This window comes from Cebus imitator, unplaced genomic scaffold (assembly GCF_001604975.1).
Source record: "Cebus imitator isolate Cc_AM_T3 unplaced genomic scaffold, Cebus_imitator-1.0 Scaffold107, whole genome shotgun sequence".
In the NCBI taxonomy this organism is placed as follows: domain Eukaryota; kingdom Metazoa; phylum Chordata; class Mammalia; order Primates; family Cebidae; genus Cebus; species Cebus imitator.
The window spans coordinates 6,540,305-6,566,350 of NW_016107422.1; the positions used below are offsets into that span (position 1 = coordinate 6,540,305).

At 44.2% G+C, this 26,046-nt stretch overlaps 1 protein-coding gene across 1 annotated transcript in view; it reads left to right on the forward strand.

The window, feature by feature from the left end:
* Positions 1-26,046, forward strand: part of ADAM12 (ADAM metallopeptidase domain 12) — a 368,998-nt gene that overhangs the window by 222,851 nt on the left and 120,101 nt on the right. Inside the window, exons 4-5 of the mRNA XM_017537897.2 lie at positions 3,181-3,259; positions 22,365-22,441. Coding sequence (XP_017393386.1) covers positions 3,181-3,259; positions 22,365-22,441 — 156 coding nt within the window. The remainder of the gene's footprint in view (positions 1-3,180; positions 3,260-22,364; positions 22,442-26,046) is intronic.

Sequence of the window (26,046 nt, forward strand, 5' to 3'; positions counted from 1 at the left end):
GTGCTCTGTGCATCCCCCGTGCTCTGTGCATCTTCTGTGCTCTGTGTGTCCCCCGTGCTCTGTGCATCCCCCCGTGCTCTGTGCATCCCACATGCTCTGTGCATCCCCCCGTGCTCTGTGCATCCCACATGCTCTGTGTATCCCCCCGTGCTCTGTGCATCCCCCATGCCCAGTACATCCCCCATGCTCTGTGCATCCCCCATGCTCAGTGCATCCCCCATGCTCCATGCATCCTCCCATGCTCTGTGCATCCTGCATCCTCCTGTGCTCTATGCATTTCCCTGTGCTGTACACATTGTCCCGTGTTGTGGGTATCCTTCTGTGGTCTCTGCATCTTTCTGCCTGCTCTTCTGCAGCTTTGCCTATGTCCCCTCTCAGCGCAGCCTTCCAGTTATTCCACTCAAGTCCCCGTCTCTGGATTTCACGTCCCACCTCTCTGCTTCCCTTTGGAACTGTGGAACTGTACTGTGAATGATTCATTCACCTTGCCTTTGCCTTCTTCTGGGCTCACGGGCTGCAGCTTGACTGTCGAGGCTGCCAGCCTCCACCTGGGGACAAGGACCACCCCTTCTTCAGACTCCTCTCTTCAGGGCCTTGTCTCCCTCCCACTGCCTTGCCTGCTCTCCCTGCCAACTTTCCCTCCTTTGCTCCTGGCTGTATGATTGGGCTGGGGTGTGCTGTGAATGAGCCTGCTCAGGCAGCCCCTCCGGCAGCTCAGAGGAGGTGAGCTTAGAAGATGGGGGTCTGAGAGCCCAGTGCTGCCAAGGAAGGAAGCCTTCTCTGGCACGACAGGTGCACTGCTGAGAAGAGCAAGGGCAGCCCTCGGGAGACCCACATGCCTATGCCAGTGAGTGCGAGGGCCCGTCTGTGTTTTATGTTTGCCGCACACCCTCTCAAACACTTGCTGTTAAGTAGACTGCAGCAGAGACCTGCCATCAGGGTCTAACTGATTTAAGCCAGGCATATCCTCAATATGTTACAATCCATGTAAAACAAGGAGTTGACTCTCAGTTCTGAACTTGGCTGGGAGGAGTCTGCGGAACTCTGACCGTGTAAGGAAAGTGCTTCTCATCTCTGACGTTTGCATCATTCCCACTTCTTTTCCTTCCCTGTCGTACTGAGCAGGACTCTGGTTGCAAATGCCAGCACCAAGCAGTGGAAGCAGAAGAGAGGAACTTACGAGGAAGAGGAGAGGCAGAGCAGGCCCTGGGGCAAAGGGCCCATCTCCCTCTCCCTGCCTTTTGTCCCTGCCTGAGGGTGATAGCTTTGTTCTCTCTGACCAGCATTCTCCTCAAGTAAGGGACCAGGGTGGAGGGAGCTCTGTGGCCACATCCTTAGAGCCTTGAGAACAAAGAAGAAAGCCCTCATCCGCAGATGTCCCAGCTCAACATGCTGTAGGGAAGATTCATGATCTTAGCTTAGGTCACGTGTTCGTCCCCAGATCAGGGCTTGGGTCACGTGTTCATCCCCAGATCAGGAGTGGAGGAACCCCCACAGAAACAAACTGTGAAGCGTGTTCCCTGAAGACGGGAGAGGTCAGGCAGCACCTTCCCTATCCGCAAAGTTCAGTATCTAATTCGACTCTTGACTCCCTGTTGTCCAGACACAGAAAACCCAGGTTCTGTTTAGAGCCTTTCTCTGTCTTCCACCAGCTCAGCTCCCCAGACTGCAGACCTTTCAGACCTTGACCTTGACATTATCTGCCTGGATTTCCCTTCCCCTTCCACCTGCTCCTGGGCCCGCCGGCTCCCACTCCATCCACTAAAGCCCGGTCGTTGTCGGCTCCCTCTGCAAAGCCTTCCCCACCTGCGGCACATGCATGCCCCCAGAAGAGTTACAGCTGGAGGGTGTCCAGGTTCTTGGTGTTTCAAACAAAGAATTAGAGGAAATGAACAAACAAAGTAAGGAAAGAACAAAGCAACGAAAGCAGAGATTTATTGAAAATGAAATTACACTCCACAGGGTGAGAACAGGCCTGAGCATAGGTGCCCAAAAGCCTCGTTACAGAATTTACTGGGGTTTAAATACCCTCTAGACGTTTCCATTGGTTACTTGGTGTATGCCCTATGTCAATGAAGAAGATGAAGTAAAGTTACAAGGTCATTTATTCGGTGTATGCCCTAAGTAAATGGAGAGGATATTTCCTGTCATAGCTGAAGTGCTTCCGCTAGATTTAGTTCTAGGAAGTCAGCATGAATCGGCCCTATGTCTCCTGCCTCCAGACCCGATTCTCCTGCCTCAGAAGGACTCTGTTTCTACTCTGCAATTGCTCCCTTCACCTTGTATTCTGTGTCACCCATGGCCCTACCAGCCCATGGTATGATCGAGAGGGGGCTGCTCCTACTTGTCTTTGTATCCTGGCAGTCAGCACCTGGCAGTGGTATTTGCACAGGAAATACTTCCACAGGAAATAGTGTGTGTTATGTAAAACACTGGAAAATAATTTAAAACCTAAGTAACCCATGCCTTGCAATCTTTAATGAAGTTCAGGTAGACTGTATACAGTTTTATTAATAGGATAAACAGGGGGTTTCCTCCCCATTTCCACTTATCTTAGAAATTCAATAGTTCAGGGTGTGCAAAATTATTTTTCCTCACTTCATACATACATCGCTGCTTTTAACATTTCATTGCTGTTCTAATCTCTTCTGTGACATTTCAATATTGTTAGCTGGTTCTCTCACCTGCCGGGGAGCGGGAGGGGCACTGCCATGGATCAGAATGATTTTCCCAGCAGGTGGCTCAGCCATTGATTCCAGCTGGCAGGGCCTGTGACTTCCAGGTGGGAGATTTGCCCAAATTAGAAATCTGCCTGTACTATTCATGGAAGAGTATGTGTGTGTGTACGCACATGTGCATGTGCAAGTGTGTCCGCCCAGGTGTACGCATGAAGGAATGAGGTGGGAGGGAGGGACAGAGGGCGGGCTCTGCACTGACTGTGTGGGCGGTTGTTCCAAGAACGCACACCTGACTCTGTTATCTGAGTCTCCTCTGAATTCTCCCTGGAGAACCTAACTTAAACTGGGAAGGTCCTAATCGGAGCCTCCTTGGATTATCTGAAAAAAAAAAAAAAAAAAAAAAAAAAAAAGAGATCACAGTGTTGCTACCCGAAAGCCTAGACATTCCCAACACAGTGCAATTCTGTACTCATCTTTTTATGTTGTTTTTATTTTTCCACAGAGGCCTGATTGCCAGCAGCTTCACGGAAACCCACTATCTGCAAGATGGTACTGATGTCTCCCTCACTCGAAATTACACGGTAATTCTGGCACATCACCATAATCTTGCACCACTGGATCTGTGCTTAAACTTTGTAGCCATTTTATTTGGAGCAACATCACATGCCCAGATTCTTAACATAGACCCCAAGACGCGCCTGTGTCCCCCTTAGTGGTAGGCATTCCACTGTAACTCCAAAAACACCAGCCTTGACCAGGTGTGTGCACCAACAGCCCTTGCAGAATGACTTTATGGCAGGGCTGACCTTGAAACCACCTTCCAGGGACTATGGATGCTCATTTCAGCAAATCCTTTTTAGAAAACCCAGCCAGTTAGAGGTGGCTTGGAAGGCAGCCATGCCTGGACTGAACTTTGCCATATTAAACTCTGAGGTACCTTAAAGAACTTTAAAAGAAAACTGATTCTGCTTAGCCCACTCTGAATATATCCACAATATGGAAACGATTCTATATCATGGGAGTTACTGTAACATGACATTGATCACCTTTCAGGCCACGTTTCTGGTATCTGAACTTTTAGCTGTGTCCTGGACAAAATGCTCACTTTATTTGTTGCTTTAACAAATGTTTGCTGTGCACTCGTTGTGATCTGTCCCATGTGTGAATGCCCTCTGGGAAGGAGGAAGGTTACTTGTTTTAAAAAGCAGTGGGTATTTATTTTAAAAAGGATGAGCTACAGGCAGGCTTTGTCCTTATCGTTGAAGCTTGTCAAGTAGGCATTATTGTCTGCAGTGATTCCTCCCTTCCCTGCATGACGCCAACACTTTTCTTTATCACTTGTTGGACATTTGGCACTTACAAGCTGTTACCTGCAGCCTTCCAGGGACTTGGTGGAATGAGCTGCTGTAGCTCTCCCAGCCCAAAGAAAACACACGGAAATCCTGGATAAAATATAAACATTTAAGAATTGTTGCTAATGCCTGGGCAAGCTCAAAAGAGAGAGAGTGAAATTCCCAAGAAGCAGAAACAAAGAGGGGATGTTACCCCTGAGCACTGGCGGGTGAGTTGGGGCTCACCAAATGGCTCTCCAAAGACCCACAGGGCTATTCAAGACCCAGAAAGAGGGCCTGGTGCTTGGGTTTGGGAAAAGAGAAGTAACTGCCTGAAGCGGAGAATCCCACAAAAGCCAGATTCCCAGGAGAGCTGCTTTTCTCTGTGAAAAAGAGACAGAAAGCCCTCTTCCAATCCAGAGATGGGGGCTGGAGGGAAGAATTGTCTGCCAGGTGTCCTGGATTGGAAAAAGATTTCATAAAAAATGAAGGCATTGAAACCCCACTTAGTCTCATGTGTGGATGTTGGGAATAGTCTGGGCCTGTGTCCAAATTTTTAATACCAGCATGGGGATGGAAATCCCAGTCAAGATATTAACCTCAAAGCCGGTCCCACATCAGTGAAACTCCCATGGGCCCAGGCAGAAGCCCAACCCAAAACTGTTCTGTAGGAATAGTTCTATAACCCAAATAACAGGAGATGCCCACGTGGAAGAAAAAGGGATGAAAATGTTAAAGATGAGCCCCAAATTAAAATTACAAGCCACATAATGCAAAAAGCCATTGTATTCAAGTATCAAGCAGACAAGAGAAACAAGAATTAAGACCTCGAGATAAAAGAAAAATCAGAGAAAAGAAATTTAGAGAGAACAGAGTGGGTCTAATAGAAATTCCACAATGAAAATACATAAAATTTAAACACACACACAGGATGCAAGCAGTGTTTAAACAGAGTGTGACGAGCCTGTCCCTGAATTGAGGAAAGACCTGAGCCTTGAAGAAAATCCACCAAGTCAAGCAGGAAGAATAACTAAATACAACACACTCCAGGGCAGATTATGATGAAATTGCAGAACACCAAAGATGAACTCTTAAAAGCACTTGTGGCAAAAGAGAGATTTGTACAAAACAATGACAACCAAACCAACAACAAACTCTTCATTAGTAACTTTGCAATTATGAAACTTGAGAGCTAAGGGGAAATTATTGTTAGTCTCAGTCCTAGATTCATTATTTTATAAGAATAAAAGTGAAATAGATATTTTCATACAAAGATGAGAGAATTTACTACCCTCAGATTCTAACAAAGGTATCTACCAAAGGGTAATTAACAAAGAATAGCTCAGTAGGAAGGAAACTGATTACCAGCAGCAAGGACAGGAAGTCAAAGGCACTAGTAAGCAAAATAATTCATGTGAATAAATTTAAATAAGCTTCTTAAAGTAACTGTTACAAGTGACCAAATTTGAGTGGTTTAAAACAAAACGAGCTAATAGATTTAAAATTTTTTAAGAATTTGTATTGTACTAGAGAATAATAGACATGCTGATTAACTTTAGATTTTGATAAGAGTGTGTCCTGCAATTTTAAGTGTAACTATTTAAAGAATAGGAAAACACAATATAATAAGATAAAAATGAGTCAACATATTAATCTCTTTATATGTAAGTAGATGGAATCTCTTTATGAAAATAAAAACAGATAATCTGCTTAGAATTTAAAATAAAATCCAGCTACATCATTTTTACAAGATTCACACCCAAAATATATAATAATGTGAAAACAAAGGAAAGGAATGGAAAAAGGCGTAGTAGACAAATCTTAATCCAAAAAAAACAAAAAACCTGCTGTACCAGTATCATCAGAGAAGCTAGACTTCAAGGCAAAAAAAAAAAAAAAGGGCAATTTAAAAGGATGGTAAAATAATTTTGAAACTGTATATACCAGCAAAATTGTCTCAAAATATATAAAGCAATAAATGACAGAATCCAGCTATAACTTTTAAATCTAATTATAGATTCATCTAGATCTAAGCTTTAGCCTAGCTCCTAATTAAAGGATTTCTTAAAATCCAAAACAAAACAAAAAAGCTTTCAAGATTAGGCATTGTGGGTTAAAGCTTTGTTTGGTTCCTAGCAAGTTGAGCAAAAAAGCTTCCAATACTGACATAGCATTTTGCAATTCTTCCTCAGAAGAAAAGTCTCTAGATGTAAAGTTGATAATTCATAAAGCAAGTCACTGAAAATGTCTGGACACATTCACAGAGTGGGAGACTTAAATAAACTGCTCTCAGAAATGAAGATTTTTCAACTGAGCAGATATTAATGAAAAGAAAGACCAAACAAGCAAACAAAAAACTAAGAGAGAAGATGAATTAAACCAAAAGCTGGTGCTTTGAGAATATTCACAAAATGGACAATGCTTTTATAAAATTAATCGAGAAAGAAAGAATTCTCAAGTAAATAATGTTAAGAATGCAAAGAGGGATCTAAGTATTGTCATTCAGAGATTTTATTAAATCACAAGAATGTTATGGACAATGGTAACCATTTTCTTGGAAATGTAAAATTGTTAACACTGGTTCAAGGTGAAAGAGGAAAATTTAAATATAACTATAGAAAGAAATTAAATTTTTAAGAGTAATTTTTAATATTTACTCACAAAAAGATCATCAGACTCAAATGACTTAGCTGGTGAATTTTATCTAACGTATGAGAGACAGAGAGTTCCCGAGGAAAAAAGAAAGGGGAGGGGTGGGAGGAGCTAGTAAAATGAGAAAATGAGCATGCGCAAAACGCATCCTGCAGAGTAGTTTCAGTTATAGACAAAAATCCTAAGTAAAATTTTACAAACCCTATCCGGTACATATATTAAAAATACTTTCTGACCGAATTATACTTAACTGAGGAATGCAAGGATAGTTCAGCATTAGTATATCTACTAAGGTAATTCAATCCATTAATATCTTCAGATTAAAAGTATTATAACATATTATTTCTTCTATGATAATCTATACTATTTCTTATAGAGATTATAAAAGCTTTTGTGAGTAGGGAATGCTATCTATCCCTTTCATCCCCTCATAGAGCCTCACATAGCATCTTGACATATACTAGGTTTTTAATAAAAGTATCCATCTAGCACTGCATTGTCTTAGGTGATGCCATGTAAAATTCATTACTTCATCTATTCACTCAACAAACATTTATTAAGCACCTCCTGTGTGCAGACACTGTTAGGTGATGGGAAGATAGGCTGACTAAAATATATTCTTCAGCATATAAATTCCACTGGAAAGCCACAGAACATCTTAAAGACATTTTAAAAATACATTTTAATATAATCACTATAATAAGAGATATAAACAAAATGCCTTTGTGATATTTTAATTGTGACTGATTTTAATTCTTTGGAGGCCATTTCACTAAGGAAGTGACATTAATCTGGTTCATTAAAAGTGGGTAGAGAAGAAGAGAAAGATGGGGATGAAACCTTTTAACACTAAGGAGTGGCCGGGCGCGGTGGCTCAAGCCTGTAATCCCAGCACTTTGGGAGGCCGAGGCGGGTGGATCACGAGGTCAAGAGATCGAGACCATCCTGGTCAGCATGGTGAAACCCCGTCTCTATTAAAAATACAAAACATTAGCTGGGCATGGTGGCGCGTGCCTGTAATCCCAGCGACTCAGGAGGCTGAGGCAGGAGAATTGCCTGAACCCAGGAGGTGGAGGTTGCGGTGAGCCGAGATCGCGCCATTGCACTCCAGCCTGGGTAACAAGAGTGAAACTCCGTCTCAAAAAAAAAAAAAAAAACCACTAAGGAGTTTCAACTTTACCTACTGAAAATTGGGAGCCATAGGCAGTTCTCATGCAGCAGAATGGCTTGTTCAGTTCTGTGATTTAGAAGGGGTCTCTGATGACAGAATGGAAGAAAGATTGGTAGGATATTGGTAGGCAGAAGACAGGAAGATTTCCTATGAGCCCATTATAGTTGGTGAAAATTTTGCCCACAGACATGGGCCTTTGAATGGTCAGCGATTGGCCAGAGTCAGAGCGCTTGGGAGGTCAAAGGAGCAGGATCAGGGGACAGTGGGTGGGGAAGATGTCATCAATGGGACTTTCCCTTCTGCGTCGGCCATTGGATGGTCAATTTGTTCCCCACTGGTACCATTAAGGAGCAGTTGTTGGCTGGAAGGCAGAGAAGACACGTCCTGGTTTGTCTGTGTTGAGTTTGTCATAGGACAGCCAAGTAAAGGTGTTCTGCAAGCCGATGGATTTATAAGAACCTAGAATACAGAGAAAGATGGAGATGTAGAGATCTGTGGATCAACCTCATGCATGAGTGATAGGCGGGGCCATTAGTTCACATTTGACATTTTTTTCCTCCTTTACCCCCGCTAAGATCTCATTTAAAATGTTTTCAGACTCAGCACTAAGGTTATCTCCACAGTGAACATTGTTATTTCAGAAAGAAACAGAAAAGAGAGATCTTAGAAATATTACAACAGTAGGCTCTAGTCTTCCAAATGTCCACGATCTATGACGGTGCACGGTGCTTGTCTAGTACGGACATCTCTAGAATATGTAAAATATGCTTTCAAAGTTATTTGAATAGTTTTATGCTTTCTGCTTCAACCTCCCTTACTAGTTTTCATTTTCTTAGACATTTATATTAGTCAGGGTTCTTTAGAAGGACAGAACTAATAGGGTACATGTGTATATGAAGGGGAGCTTATTAAGGAGTACTGACTCACACAGTCACAAGGTAAAGCCTCACAATAGGCCGTCTGCAAGTTGGGGAGCAAGGAAGCCAGTCCAAGTCCCAGAACCTCAAAAGTAGGGAAGCCAATGGTGCAGCCTTCGGTCTGTGGCTGAAGGCCCGAGAGCCCCTGGCAAACCACTGGTGTAGGTCCGAGAGCCCCTGGCAAACCACTGGTGTAGGTCCGAGAGCCCCTGGCAAACCACTGGTGTAGGCCCGAGAGCCCCTGGCAAACCACTGGTGTAGGTCCAAGAGCCCAAAAGCTGAAGATCTTGAAGTCCAACGTTCAAGGGCAGGAAGCGTTCAGCACAGGAGAAAGGTGAAGGACTCAGCCAGTCTGGTCCTTCCACATTCCCCTGCCTGCTTTTGTCCTAGCTGCACTGGCAGCAGGTTAGATGGTGCCCACCCAGACGGAGGGCGGGTCTGCCTCTCGCAGTCCACAGACTCCAATGTTAATCTCCTTTAGCAACATCCTCACAGACACACCCAGGAATGATACTTTGTATCCTTCAACCCAGTCAAGTTGACACTCAGTATTCACTATCACAGCATTTTTTCCCTTTCTCACTTGGGAGGAAAGATGCAGTAAGGGAGAAGACCAGGAAATAAAGGACTAGAGAAAGAGAGGTTCAACAGCTGCTAGGTCTGTTTGGGACTTGGATTGCAAAAGCCGAAGGCTACATATCCAGGCCTCTTAGTAAACAGCCCACGTGGAAGGGCTCCAGGACGTTGATAGTGGTTGTGTCCATGTGGTGGGACACTCTGTACTTTTCTGGGTTCTCGGATTGTTGTGTGCACAGGAGCGGGGGCTCGCATTTTTCCTCTCCTCATTTTCCAAGTGGTGAGCGTGTGAAAGGGTGAATGCTCCCTTCCCCTCTTCTTCCCCCAGTCCTCCCTGTGGAACTCTCTCTTTACAGGGAAGAGGGTGGGAGGAGAAGGCCCTGAAAATTCCTGGTCCCTGCTAACTGGGGAGTGGCTGCAGCCCCTGCCTTGGGCAGCCCTTGAGGTCAGCAATGGGTGAGATTTGCCCTTCCGTCCCTCCCTCCGGAGAGTCCTCTAGGCAGCAGAGTTCCTCATCCCCACCTTTCCCAAGAGGGGTCCTGAGGCTTTGGCTGGGAAGAAGGGGAAAGAGGTTGGGGCGTGGGGAGGACGGAGGTTGAAAATTGCAGGAAGCCTCTCTACTGCTGAGGCTACACTGGTATCCTCTCCAGAATATACCAGAAGCGCCTTTTTTGCAAGTGATTAAGCTGATGCTGTATTTTGATCTTCATCTGACTCTGTGAATCATCCCCACCAGGGGAAGCAACTGAAAGATAGATTAATTGGCACCCCTAAACCTCCAGAAGCATCAAGCACACGATGCTTTTATAATTAGAAAAATGGTGACTTTTCTTTTAACCCAGGAGTTCCCTTTTCCCATTCCTTTGAAGGCCTTTCCAAGCAGTCAGCCTTGTTACGGTAAAGACAGATGGGAGTGTTGTTCACTGAGTAAAACCCACAGCCCGGAACAGTGGTCCTTCCAGCAAGACCCCCTTAAGGAGAGTCCAAGGCCTTGTATTGTTTTTTGTGGTAAGGACCCAGATGCAGCTCTTAGCGTTTTGTTTTCATTGAATCAGGCTGGAAAACAAAAAGAAATTTGCTGACTCATCTCATCATCCACTAAAGTCAGCACACAGTGAATTTTCCTAAATTTAAAATTATATGTAAAATAAGAACCACTTTTTGTTGGCTATAGTGTATAGAGCTTTTCTTTTCTTTCTTTTTTTTTTTTTTTAATATCTCCACAATTGGTGTAAGCTGGTTGACTCAGAAGACTGACTGACTTTAATTTTGGAGCTAATCACATCTTTTCTCTCGACTGTCCTGAGAGGATGAAATATTTGTGGCTTTATCCTTTGCTGACCACATCTAAGGGGAGATTATATTTTATATTGTTACTTTTAATAAGGCCTGCAGGAGACTATCTGCATGACATTTCTGCTGTTTACTTGCCGAAAGACAGCTCTGGGAGAGGCTGGCAGAGGCCCCCAGAAAGGCTAGATGCTGTCAGTGCTTTGGAGGGAATACAAGTGTCTGTTACATGCATGTTACATGCGTATATCAAGCACCTGCACTGCGCAGGCATCCTGGCCTGTACACATGCTCCCTTACACTGAGAATACAGCAAGGATTTGAAACAGACAAGGGGACCATGAGTGGGGGGAGGCTAGAAGAAGAAGACTGCCCTTATCCTGGTAATCACAAACATAATTAACATCTGGGCTAAGTGCACCAAAGGAAAAGCCACTGGGCCCTAATTGGATCTGAGGGATCGTGGAAGCCTTTATGGGGAATGGAACGTGTGAACCAACAGCTGGAGGCTGAAGAGGCATGAACCAGGGGACAGGAGAAGCAGAAGCATTCCAGGTGGATGCTGAGTTTTACCTGGGGGGAAGGGGGTAGGGCACAAGGAAGTGTTTAGAAGTTGATGAAAGAGCGTATAGGACCTGAAGACCATGGTGATAGCCTTGGTTGTGACAGAGGAACATTAGGAGGCCACTAAAGGCCCTTACCCAAGGCATGTCATGAGTACATGTGGGCTTTGAAAAGCAGCCACTGGCTGCCACATGAAGTTGTAGTCAGAGGGAACAGGAGGGGAACTCTGGCAGGATCAGGCAGAGGGCTCTTGTGGAGGAGCCTGAAGCCCAGGTGAGAGGCGATGGCAGCAGAGGCCAGGTGCATGGACTGGAAAATGTCTTACCCCTAGACATGATCAGGACCCAAAAAAGCTCCATTCGTGGTGTATGTTTCTCACCGGAAAGAATAGACAGCATTTGCTTTGATAGCGTCAAAGGGGACCAGTTGAGATGAACTGAGCCTGGACCATCAGGTAATGATAGAATCTACTATTTTGGCAAAAGGTGTTGTTTGGTGACATCCCGTTCATTTCCATGGCAACTACTGATTGTCAGAAAGGGTTGGTATCTTTTACCACCGGCTTGGACTGGACAGGTCAGGGCAAATGAATAACAAAAGTTAACCACAGTTCATTACAGTTAGAGAGCATCTAACAGGGACGAAAAGATAACTCTGGAGGGAAGGGAAAAGGCAGAGATCATACACATCTCATGAGCGTATCAAGTGTGAGTGGTGTTGTGGGTGGGCAGCAACTATCTGGGCCAGTGGCATGGGGGTAAGAGGAGTTTACCAAGACAGTTGTAGGTAAATAAAGGGAGGCTTATTAGAGATTGTAGGAAAATACATTGCAAAGGAACAGCGGGCAGGCCAGCAAGAGAGGAGCGGACTGCAAGGAGATAGAGGCTTCCTGGAGATTTTCTAGGATGGTGTGCGGTGGGCTGAATAAAGCTTTGTGCAGTGCTGATAACTTGCAGTGAACTACCTGGCAGTTTTCTGTCAGCTGGGGATCTGGGGGTAGCTGGGCACAGGAAGATTGTGAGTGATGCTCACAGGACGGATCTGTGTACTGGACCATGAAAAAAGGCAGACTTACAGCTTATCTGTTTCTTCATTATGCATCCCCCAATCCTGCTAGCCTGACTCCCCCTCCCTAACTAGGACTCCACGAGCAAGGCCCATCATCATATTCTTCTTAAACCATAATTGAGAATGGATTGAATTTCCCCGCTGCTGCTGTACTCCACACATACCTAACTGACCAGCTCTCCCTGCCAGCCTCTCCCTCACGGGGCTGCTCTGCTGTCCACTGGCCGAGGCACTCAGCACCAGCGCCTTCTCTCCCCTGGATCTTCACCCAAGTCCCATGGTGACTCCTACCTCCATAATACATTCCACACCCTTTCCTGTCTGTCACATGTGCCAGCTCAGGCCCTCCTTTCCCCACAGCTGGAAGATGTTTTAGCCACCTGACTTTTTCTCCCCACTCCCAGTCTCACCTAGTTTTAATCCAGACCCCACTCCCATCCAAATGATCCTTCTAAAACATCTTTCTCTTTATATCACAAGATTGAATATACATTGCTATCTCCCAAATCAGCAGCAGCTTCCCCCAGTGCTTCCTCAGTCAAATGCAAATTTCTCAGACCAGTATTAACCTTCTACAAGGGCAACAACCCCCACCTCTTCACCCATGCATACATGTATTCATTCATTCATGCACTCATTCAACAAATGTTTATTGAGTGTGCAATGCTGTAGCTAGCATTGAGTAAACATCAACAACAGGCAAAACACTGTGCACAGAACTTTTCGTATGTTCTGTTGTTTGGTCTTTACCAAAAATCAGTTTTTCTGTCTTTATACCCAGGTGAGAACACTGAGACATGGAGGGGTTAAGTAACTAGGCCACACCCACAGTTAATAAGGATTCAAACCCAAAGAGTCTGACTCTAGAATCTGAGCTCCTAGTCTACAGCCACCCTACCTAGAATGAGCCTGATCTTGTCTGATCTTGGAAGCTAAGCAGGGTCAGACCTGGGTAGCTCTTGGATGGGAGAGTCTCAGCTCTTATGTGCTGTGCTACATACACTGCTTCCGATTCGCTGGGAACAAAACACTGAGTCTCGGTTATACGTTTCTGGCTGTGGTGTTTGCAGCAATGCAATTAGTATATAAAACTGCAATGGGGTGGATTAGAAAATGGGTGGCATTCGTTTACAATGGGAGACACCTAGAGAATGCTTCTGGGGGAGAGCAGAGGATGGTCTGCTGAACCAAAGTCCTAAAATATGAGGAGAGGAGAGACCAGAACAGGCCTCTGGGAATTTACTAAATGCATCACTCCAAGGCCCAACTGAACTCAGATCAGTACACATCCCATACTCTGTGGCAAGTCTGCAGAAGGGAGGGTGCAGCCCCTGTCCTCAGGGAACACACACTCTAACAACGTCTGACATGATGTGCCCATAACAGAGATGCTCTGGGAGCCAAACAATGCAAGGGGCAAACCCGTGTTCCCAGAGGAACTCCCTGCTTTGGTGACTTTTCTTCCATGAAATTGTCAAGAAAGGGCAGGCTCAAAGATAGACTTCTGTCTAGAGGCAGTATACGTCATGGTTAGGATCACAAGCCAGAGCTGGACTACCCAGGTTCAAATCCCAGCTCGAGCACTTAACCAGCTGTGGGATGTGATGATGAAACAGACATCGAGCCTGGCACGCAGTCAGGGCTTTGGAGAGGTGAGCCAGCCATGGCCACTGCTGTGCCAGTGATCACTTCACAGCAGTTCTTCACCACGCTGTACCGTATGTTCCTTGAGAAATCCCTTGTAGATTCTGATAACAGATGAGAAGCTGGGGTGCCGCTGAGAGTGAGGTAGATGAGCATGCTGAGAACTGAGTTCTTCTGGCTTGTGTGTCTCCATCAGATTGCAAATGTCGCCATAGGTCTCCTGACCCCTGCCCCTGCTAACCTCCTCATGTGCATTTTCACACAATATCCAAGAAGATTTGCAGTTGGGAGTTAGAGCCAAGTGACAGGGTATAAGCAAATAACCCTCCCTTCTCTCTAATGGGTCAGTTTCTCTCATGCACATCCATTCATTCATTCAACAAAAATACACTGAGCAATGGGTCAGTGTGGAGGAAAATAGCAGGTGGAAAATAGAGCTTACAGCAGAGTGGGTTTAAAATATTTATGTTCATATTCCAGATCTGTAACAATGCCCTACATTTTATGAATTGCATCCCCATGTCATCTTTATTTGAGCCACAAAACTCTGGACAATTAAGTGCCCATCCCATTACACAGATTAAAAACTGAGACTCCAAGACTCAACCCCAAGATTTCCAATTCTGGATGGATCTAGGGGTCTCACTGCTGCAGACATGCTGTTTCCAGGCCCAGTTTGCCTGGAGGTCTCAAAGACTGTGAATGTGATTTTGTAAGCGTGTGTTCTCTCTGCAGAATTCTAGCACAGCAGAATGATTTCAGTGGCCCCTGAGGTTAGTTCTTTATAGTCTTTTAACCAGATATTGTTCTTGTTATGGACATGAGAGGGGAGATCCTCGGAGAATGGGTGTGGTGACTTATTTCTTCACGATCCTCCCTGCACACTCTCAGGACTAAGTGTAATATAGTCTAGTTATAGAAACACACAGAGCTGCAAAGTCACTTTTTTCTTTGCTCAAATGCATTGTCACCTTGTTTTAGTCTCAAGCAAACATGTAGTATGTTGGGGCTTGTGTGCAAGGAAACAAGGACCTGACTGCAGTCATGCTGACATGCTGGCTGGCAATAGACACACATGTACACATACACACACACACACACACACACACACACCAGAAACACATGCACCCCATATATGTACACATACACGCACATACACATCTACACACACAAATATACACATGTGCCCACATATACACACATGCATACCCATAAATACACATGCACACACACACAAATGTATACACGTGCCCACACATACACACATGCATACCCATATATACACATGCATGCATTCGCATATACACACCATATACACACATGCATATACACACGTTCACCCCCATGCACCTCATATACATACAGGTACACATCCATGTACATGCATACACACAAATATACACATGTGCCCACATATACACACATGCACATCTATAGACACATACACATATGCACACCCATACATCCCCATATACATATACACCCATGCACATGCCATATATATGCACACACACAAATATACACATCTGTCCACATATACACACATGCACAGCTATAGACAGACATACACACATACACGTGTATGCTCATTGACCCTTGGACCCCTCCTATTTACAGGCTTTTCTCTGAGTTTGGAAATGACTTCACCTTCCTATGATGCTGTGAGTGACATTGCAGTGAGGCTCTGTGGTACTCATTCTGCCAAGTATGGATTTTAGGTGACAGCTTTTCTTTTCTCATGAGGCCACATGTTTCTGACAGCCAGGTATGGAGGGCAGCCGTCTGGCCTGGAGTTGAAAGGCCTGGATTTCATTTCCTGCTCTACCATTATCCAGTTCTGTGACCTTTGATGATTATTTAGGCCTTGGTTTCCCCATCTATTGAGGGAAGGGGCTGGCTGAAAGAGAAAGGTTGGCCTTAGATGGCCCAAAGCTTCCTTCTGGCTAGAACATTGTGTGATTCAAGCACTAAATCACAAGAGTTTGGCAAGTTGCATATGGCAAGGAGTCTGGGAAGACCCTAGGAAGTCCCCCTAAAGAAAGCATTCAGAGTAATTTTCACTTGGTATACTCCCTAACAGACTTTGTCTGCTACAATTCCTTTCTAATCACAAGGTCAAGCCATCTTTGTTGCCATTTAATCATATAAAATGCCTTTCTTTCTAGTCCACCGAAAGTTGGGTAACAGACATTTGATTTTACTTCCTGCATGACATAGAGTTGAGGGCTACCAATTTTCAAGTTCAAGAGTTCTTACTCCACCTTCCTCTTACCCACCATTACATTTGATTGATAGTATTAAACAGAAGGAAAAGTTATTCTACTGGAGTGGGAAAATGCGTTAGGTTAAGTGATAAGTATATAAAATACATGGTTAGAGGTTTTGAAAAGGAAAAGATGTAATTTTGTGGTTATGCATGTTTGGGGCTCTTTTTCTGTGTTGTGTTTTGCTGGTAGAAATAGAATGTCTTGGATCAGCAGAACTAGGCAAAGACGCCTGGCCTAGTGGGACCGTTTCTTGTTCAGCAATGTCTTTAGAGACACAAGCATGAGGAAAAGAAAGAGGCCCTCCAGTGTGGCACTTGAGACGATCAGAGAGAGGAACAGGCTGCAGCGTAGGCAGCTCTGCAGAGGGTTGTGGCCACAGCCGGCTGGAAAGGACCATGTGGTGATCAACAGGTCATGAGGCCCTGGGGCACAAGACCCTCTTAGGCATGATGGCTCCCTGCTGTATCTCTTTCTGGTGTGCATATTCAGACCCAACAAGCTAAGTGTTTGTGAACCCACAGGCCTGGTTGGTGGCTGCCTCTTAGCATCAGCGCATCAGAGGCATCCCCCTGGACAGGGGCACACGCTCACCTGGATGTTGTCTTTAGCGCCCACTGCTGGCCACTAGTGGTGACATAGCCTATACTCCTCTGCCTTTGACACTGCCGTAAGAGGGTCGCCCTCCTTCCCCAGGGATTAAGGACTGCACCTTCTCTCTCCCCATCAACAAATCTTCCAACCAACCATGTGACGCATGGTGTGACAACCATAACTTGCTGAGTTGTGAAATTATCTCTGTGATGACTTATGCTATAAAAACTAAATCACATTTGTTTAAACATTTAAGGAGGCATACTGAAAAACATTAAATTTCATGAAATTGTAATTGCCTTGGAAGGTCTAGAATTTGGAGCTCTAATAATTATGGTCAGTCATCTAAGAAGTTCATCACTGTCAGTAATGAACAATGGACTTGTTAGTCAACTGTCTGAAGGTGATACAAAAGTGATGTTAAAGCTGGAAGTCAGGGCCAGATGTGGTGGCTCATGCCTGGAATCCCAGCTCTTTGGGAGGCCGAGGCAGGCAGATCATGAGGTCAGGAGTTCAAGACCAGCCTGACCAACATGGTGAAACCCTGTCTCTACTAAAAATATAAAAATTAGCCTGGCATGGTGACACACGCCTGTAATCCCAGCTACTCGGGAGGCTGAGGCAGGAGAATCACTTGAACCCAGGAGGCGAAGGTTGCAGTGAGCTGAGATTGCGCCATTGCATTCCAGCCTGGGCAACAGAGCAAGTCTCTGTCTCTGAAAAAACAACAACAACAACAACAACAAAAAAAAACCCTGGAAATCAGTTGTTAACTCTACTAATGACTGAGAGAAGTGAGATTGTTTACTTTAAGCAATAGTTTATAAGAGCTAAAATCTACCCCCTCCTCCTTCATGAGCAATACTTCAACTGAGTTATTGAACTGGAAATTAATTTGATACTAATTTGTTCTAAGCCCATGCTTTAACGAGTTTATATTTCTGTGTATTTAATTTGAAAGTATATTTTATAACTAATCTATTAAAAATAAATTGAAATTGAGTATAAATCAGCTTGAAATTTCAGAGGTCAGTAATTAAAATTATTGTCACCATTTGGTTTTCAATTTTTTAACCAGCATTTAGCTACTTAGAGCAGCATTTTATATTCCTCGAAAATGGGGGAAACTCTGCTATGTATGTGACCTCAGAGACCTGTGACAGTCTAAACCCAGTGATTCTGGTTACCCTAAGCAGCCAAAATCCTAACAGCAGCTGCCAACCTTTCACTTTCTGTATCATCTCCCACTTTGATGCCTGCCGTGTGCCCAGCGCTGAAATCCCTACCAGTGAAGCCAGGCCTGGGAGGGTATTAAGATCCCCCTGATGCCCCAGAGCATTATGATCCAATTAAATGACCCCCTCATAGTCAGAGAATTATCATCATGCTTCCCCTGCATACCTAAGAGTTATCTAGAGGGAGAGGATCCTGGAGCCATCCAAAATATATGTCAGACAAAAGCCAAGGGGGTGAGCTGGCAGCCTCTCCAATGGCCTGGGTGGGAGCCTGATGCATCCTTTCCTAAACCACATGCTGATTGAAGATGGCAGCTTCTCTGGAGGAGGAACAGGGCACTGTGAGTGCTACGCTTATGCACCTGAATCTTCCAGCCCAGCAGAACTGACCCCACCCCTGAATGCCGCTTCCCCTCACAGTGCTCACTGTCTTTGCACATGCTTTCCCTCTGTAGGCAAGTCACCTCCTGCCATGGCCCCAGCACACCTAGCCATTTCACTCTTCCATGTCGTATGAAGGATCTGAAAAGGTGCCCACCGTACTTTCATTGTTTGCATTTGATAAGATCAACAACATAGAAAAAAGATATGCTACAAACTGATGAACTGATCTGATGGTGTGGTAAAAGTGCCCGATGTAAGACCAACTTACAAAACTGAAAGGTTTCCTTTACATTAAAAATAAATATGTGTAATAAAAAATAGGAAAAAAAGATCCTATTTATGATATCAGCAAATCTGTACAATATCTATGCATAAGCTTAATGAAAATTTTCCAGTAGCCACATGGAAAAAAAACCTAAAACTTGACTGAGGGACATAAAAATGACCTTGTTAAAAGGAGACACCTGCCATGTACATGAATAAGAAAACTGTTTATTGTGAAAACGTAAGTTCTTCCCAAATTAACCTGTACTTCAATGTAATACAAACTGAGATCTCAATGGATTATTGTGCAGCTTAAAATTGGATTCCAGAATTCATCTGAAGAGAAAATAGGGAATGATAACCTAGAAAATTTTGAGAAAAGAACAGTACCAAAAGAAAACTTGATTTGGAGACAGTCACCAAGACAATTCAATAGAAAAAGGAGTAATTGTTTCAATAAATGGTTCCGGAACAACTGGCTGTCCACGTGCAGAAGAGTGAAGTTGGATTTCTACTCCAAGCTACGTACAAAAATTAATTCAAAGTGGTTAAAGGTCTTAATAGCTAAACCTATACAACTCTTAAAAAAGAGATGTGTAAATCTTCGTGACCTTAGGTTAGGTAACGGTTTCTTAGATATGGCACGAAAAGCATAAGCCTCCAAAGAAAAAAATAAATAAGACCTCATCAAAATAAAAAACTCTGAGCTTCAAAAGATACAACCAAGAAAGTTAAGGGGCTGGTCCTGATGGCTCACGCCTGTATTCCCAGCACTTTGGGAGGCCGAGGCAGACAGATCACTTGAGGTCGGTAGTTCAAGACCAGCCTGGCCAATATGGTGAAACTTCATTGCTACAAAAATACAAAAATTAGCTGGGTATGATGGCATGTGCCTGTAATACCAGCTACTCCAGTGGCTAAGGCAGAAGAATTGCTTGAACCTGGGAGGCAGAGGTTGCAGTGAGCCGAGATCACACCACAACACTCTAGCCTAGGTGACAGAGTGAGACTCTCTCAGGAAGGGAGGAAGGAAAGGAGGAAGGGAAGGAGGGAGGGAAAGGAAGGAAGAGAGAGAAAGAAAGAAAGAGAACGAGAGAAAGAAAGAGGACAACCCACAAAATGGAAAATATCTGTAAATCATGTATCTAACAAGGGTCTAGTGCTAAGAATATATGAAGAACTCTTCTAACTCAACAATAAAAAGACCAAAATTCAATTTACAAATAAGCAGAGGATTTGAATAGACATTTCTTCAAAAAAGGTGTAAAAATGGACAATAAGCACATGAAAAGATGCCCAACATCATCAGTGATTAAGAAAATTAAACCAAAACCACATTGAAATACCACTTTATATCCACTAGGTTGGCTATAATTGAAAAGATAAACAACAACAAGTGTTGGTAAGGATGTGGGGAAATTAGAGTCCTCATATAATGCTCACGGGAATGTAAAATGGTTCGGCTGCTTGGCAAAACAGTTTGGCAGTACTTTAAAAAGTAAAGCATTGAGTTTCCATATAACCAGCAACTTTACTTTTAGACCCATGTGTCTACTCACAGTACATACCCAAGAGAACTGAAAACATATCCTTACAAAAATGTGTACACATGTGTTCATAGTAACATTACTCATAATAGTTGAAAAGTAGAAACAACTCATGTGCTCATCAACTGGATAAGCAAAATATATTTTCATACACACAACAGAAGGTGATTCAGCCATGAAAAAGGAATGACATTCTAATGCAGCCTCAGTATGAATGAACTTGAAAGCACCATGCTTAAGTGAAAGAAGCCAGTCACAAAAGGCATATATTGTACAATTCCATTTCTATAAAATAATAGAACAGGCAAATTCATAGAGATAGAAAGCAGGTTAATGGTTGCCAGAGGTGGAGGAGCAGGGACTGGGAAGTGACTACTGATGGATATGGGTTTTTTTCCTGAGGTGACAGGAATGTTTTAGAATCAATTAGTGGCGATAAGTATATAATATTGTGAATATACAAAAAAACTCATTGATTGTATGCTTTTAAAATATTAGTTTTATGGTATATGAATTTAATCTTAATTTTATAGCACAATGTACTCTATCTAATATCAATAGTCATTGGAACAGTGTGGAATTGGCACAGGAACAGACAAATGGATGCCTGTCTCAGTGGGCTAGCACAGAGAGTGTGGAAGTGGAGCCACAGACATATTGTGGGCCTTTGATATATGCCAAGGTAGCATGTCCCATCAGTGAGAAAAAGAAAAAATGGCAGCAAAGCACAGCTGGCTCTCATTTGTAGGGGAAAGTTAGCATTGAACCTCACACTCCCACAAAAATTAATTCTAGGTAGGTAAAAGCTAATTACAAGACTATAAAAATAGAAGAAAATAAAGAAGGACGTATTTGTGACCTTGAAAAAACCATCTTGAGCTATACAAAAAATAGAAAAGTGCATTTAAATTCATATAAATTGGAAACTGAACAAAAAATATCATAAGCAAAGTTGAAAGACATTTCCCGTATAATAACAGGCAGAATATTAATATCCTGAGTATATAAAGACAAAGCCCAACAGAATAATACATGTCCCTGTGGCTCCTTAACCCCATCATCCTCCTTTCATTGCCGTTTAGGTGATCCCAGAATTTTGTCATGTACGTTGAGACCAAGAGACCATCTTAGCCCCTTTTCCGTGGTGGTGTCTAGTTTCCTTCATTACTCAATTGCATCTGGTGCTTTTTCTTAGCAAAGTCAAGATGGCTTTTGCTGGGCAGAACAATTGGACACCAAGCTCTGCCCTGGACAAAGTGCATGACGTTGTCAGGCAGGAAGGAGCCAGGCACTGAGGAGGGTGCAGTAGGGACGGGCTGAAACCCGAGCTGCTCTTTCCCCTGAGAAGATACATGTACCTTTCTCTGCAGGGACCTGCACCCAGCTGGCATCTAGAGGACCTGGGTGAGGAGAACTGGGTATACTCAAGCCACTTCTTGCCAGTCTGCCACTTAATTGGGGCTGCAGCATAACCTTTGCTCAATGATAAAAATTAACCTTGATTCCAGACTGACACCTATCTTCACTAAGGAAGTGTCTGTGCTGTGTTTCCTTTTTTTTAAGCTGTGACATTATCAAAGAATAGAATAGTGCAGGCATGACACACGGGAACTTCTGTCTTAGACTTAGAAGACCTTCCTATTTTTCTTTCCTGCTGAGATAGACTTTCAGCTCTCAACTGGGTAATTCAGTGAGGGTCCCTCCTTCCTTCTTCACCCCCACTTCCTCTCATCTGCTTTCCTGTTTTCGTAAGCCACAGATTTAGGCCTTGTTTTATTACATTTCACAGTGTGCTTAAATACCCCCTATAGTTCTTCATCTCATTATGAAAGACAATTTACATGAGGGAAAAATGGCAATGTCAACGTGATTTGTTCTGCTGCTAGATTTTGTAAAACATTTTGTGTCAGAACTCTCCTGTAGGGTGTCAGAGAGACAAGAGTGAAACTAGGGTTCATTTAAAGACCCCTACTGGTAATCTCTAAGTAAGTCAGATATTCCCTTCATAGATCCAGGCTGGGTCACTTTGGGCTTCGCATTAAATAGTAAGGTGGTAGAACAATATTTTATGCAAAAGAAAAGCGTATAGCTAAAAACAAGTGGAGAGGATTAGAGGCAGTTGATTTATTAGACGTGGGCAAAAATATGTTATAACTGAACTGGATTCTCCCCTCCTCCCCTTTAGGGTCACTGTTACTACCATGGACATGTGCGGGGATATTCAGACTCGGTGGTCAGTCTCAGCACCTGTTCTGGTCTCAGGTAAGTGGTCACGATCATGGTGGCTCTAGCCTTCATCCATCTACTCCAGTAACGTCTGTCTTTTCCTGCTCGTGCGAAAGTACTGAGAATGAGAATGAGCGATGGGCACTCCCAGCTCAGCTGCACCTCCACCTGGGCAAGAGAGCACACAGGCCCTCACTCCACTGCTTACAAGAGCATAGCCACCCAGGATCTTAGCCTCACGTTCATGACCCCTCTTTCAGTGCTGTTCTCAGGCCTGGTGGGGTGAGAGCGACTGAACCGCTGAGTTTCAACATCCAAGCATTTTGTGAATTATTTTCGAGACAGAGTCTCACTCCAGGCTGGAGTGCAGTGGCGCAGTCTCGGCTCACTGCAACCTCCGTCTCCTGAGTTCAAGCGATTCTCCTGCCTCAGCCTCCAGAGTTGCTGAGACTGCAGGTGCGTGCCACCATGCCCAGCTAGTTTTTTTCTATATTTTTGGTAGAGACTTGGTTTCACCGTGTTGGCCACTCTGGTCTCAATTGCCTGACCTCATGATCTGCCTCCCAAAGGGCTGGGATTACAGACATGAGCCACTGAGCCCAGCCGAATTATTTTCCATTTATGCGGCTCTGATGTTTTATAATTCCCAGTGCTGAAAGATAGAACGTTACATACTAATATTGAAGCTGCTAGCTTAATATAAATCTTAAAGGGCCTCCTCTCATTAGGAAACAAAGTAAAGAAAGTAATTTAACAACCACCAAGGTGAGTTGAATATAGGCATGGATTGGCAGGGGGGTTGCCACTATGCTATGGGCACGATGCAGGAAGCAATTACCTTCCCTTGCTAGAGAAGTCAACCCCAGGTGTTACTCAGAGCCCCTTCCTTCCGCATCACAGTAATTACCCATTGGCTAGCTCTTATGTGCTCCCCAGGAAGATCATTTTGTTTGATAAACTTCCAGCTGCTTCAGACTTTTTGCTGAATTTACTTATTGAGTTTCTGAACTAAGTATATCCTCGGAGTCCTGGGTAACTTTGACCCATGGCACCAAAGCATGGTTCCATGGGAGGGAAGAGAGAGAAGGCCTGGAAAAATATACCTGCTTGAGTTAAAAAGCAGAATCACGTTCTGTGCATCAGCAGTTCCTGCGACATCTTTGCGGGTTCTGTGTGGGATCATGGAGGATGAGAATGCATGCAACACAACACACACACAACAGCAACACACCTACCAGTTTGTTTTTCACGGCCCTCTCTTCTGCTCCAGGAGCAGACAATGAGAACATGATAGGGTGGTGAATTAGCTGTGTGACAACGCATAGGTCACCGGGCCTCTCTGAGCCCCAGGTTGCATGGTGGGAAGTTTGCATGTTCAATGAGAGTTCTCTTTGCTCACAGCTTCCCCATTGCTTAGTACATCTATTTCTGAGTATTTACCAGCATTGGTCCTTTCACGTACTCACACCTAAAAATATGTACACAAAGCTATTCCCCTTCCTCCTCATCCTGTCCCAGTCTTACTCAGATCAAAATGCAAGCTGGGGATTCCCCTCCCAGCTTTCTCATCCCTGGTACATGTAAACACACAGTCAGAGATTGGGGTGTGTATTTGTTTATAAACATAGAGTCATGTCATATACATCATTCTACAGCTTTCTTTTGTTACCCGACCCTATCTGTCTCTCCAGGTCAGCCGGTACAGACCCAGATCACTGAATGAGCACACACACTCACATGGACACACACACATTTCTGCATACCTGCATTATTTTTAAAAAGCATTTTTATATTCTATTTATACAACACAATTGAACTTTAAGATGTCTGCTCCTCTGAAAAGTGAAGGAGGTGACTTGTGGTTTGACTTTATTTCTCTCCAGTTATTCATTCATTCCCAAAACATTCCTTGAGTGCTTCCTCATTGCCAATTCCAGGTTCTGGGGGCACAGCACTGAAAAAAAAAAATGTTCTTCCTGGAGCACTTACTAGTGGCAGGGACAGACAGAGGGCATAGTAAGATACACGACGCCAAGGATCATGGGAAGACAAAGCTGAGACGGAGGACAGGAAAGGCAGTGGGTAGTCAGGGAGGCTCTGGAGGAGGTGAGGTGAGTCTTTTAGATGATGTAGACAGCATGTCAGAGAGAAGAGCATGTGCAAACTCCTGAAGCAGAAGGATGCCTGGGATAGTCCTAAAGCAGCAAGGTGACCGGAGTGGACAGGGACAGAGAGGCAGTGGGAAGAAATGAGGTCAGAAGCGAAGTGGAAAGACAGGATCACCAGGAGTCACGAAGGTGATGAGATGTCCTTTGGCCTCCCCCTGCCTTCACCTCAGATGCTACGTGTTCTCACCTGAGAACATGATAGGGTGGTGAATTAGCTGTGTGACAACGCATAGGTCACCGGGCCTCTCTGAGCCCCAGGTTGCATGGTGGGAAGTTTGCATGGTGGGAAGTTTGCATGTTCAAACAAAGTTTGAGTTTGTTTCTCCCCTAGATGGGTGCCAGGGGAGAAACAATAAACAAATGCAGTGACCTCTAGGGAAGCCAAGCCCTGTGCCCACCTCCAGGGAGCACCTTGAGACAGTCTTTGTTCTTTGATTCTCGGACTGGACTAGTCATCAAAGTGTGTTTATGCAGCACTCTTGGGAAAATGCCTTGCAAAGCTATGCTGCTTCTGTAGGGACCAGGGCAGATACACACAAGGCCCTGGCAGTAAAGACCACGCACGCTTGGGAAGGGAAATCCACACTTGACTATTGTGCCTCTCTGGGGCCTGAAAGGGGGACCTCTTAGTTCAAAGATCATGCATTGAAGGCTGGGTATTTTCAGCCTTCAATTTGGCCTGAAGGCCAATGTATGTAAAAAAAGAGAAAAGCTAATTCAAACTGACTTAAAGAAAACCAAAGTAACATGGAGATAGGCTTGTGCTACTGAAAAGTCCAGGCATGGCTCCAGGCTGGATCCAGAGTCCTAACTAATATGATCAGGGTCTGTTTTCTATCTCAAGCCTCTGCCTTCTTCTGTGTTAGTTTCATTCTCAGGCACTATCTTAGCGTGGGCTGCAAAAACAAAATACCATAGACTGGTTGGCTTAAACCTTAAAAATTTATTTCTCACCGTTATTAAGCCTGGAAAGTCCAAGATCAATGTGCTGACAAGATAGATTTCCTCCTGAGGCCTCTTTTCTTGGCTTCTTGGCAGTCATTAGCTTGCTGTGTGCTCACATGACCTCTCTTTGTGCATGCACTGAGGGAGGAAGCTCTGGTGTCCTTTATACAGGCACAGATCCCATCATGGGGCTTCCCTCATGATCTCATCTAAGCCTAATCAGCTCCCAAAGGCCTCATCTCCTGATACCACCACATGGGGCTATGGCTCTAACGTATGAAAATGCAGGGTGCATAAACATTTAGTCCATCGTAGGCAGTTTCTGTTTTGTTTTGTTGGTGACAAAGGGATTGCTGGCAGCATGAGGTTTCCATGCTCCAAAAGCAAGTCGAAGAATGAGGGTCTCTCTTCCAAGCTCGGTGGAGGTCATCTAACACATCTCAGTGGCTCTGCCTGGGCCACTTGCTCATCTGTGTAACAATCACAGTGGCCAGTGTGGAGCTCAGTGGCCTGGTCAAACAGGTTATG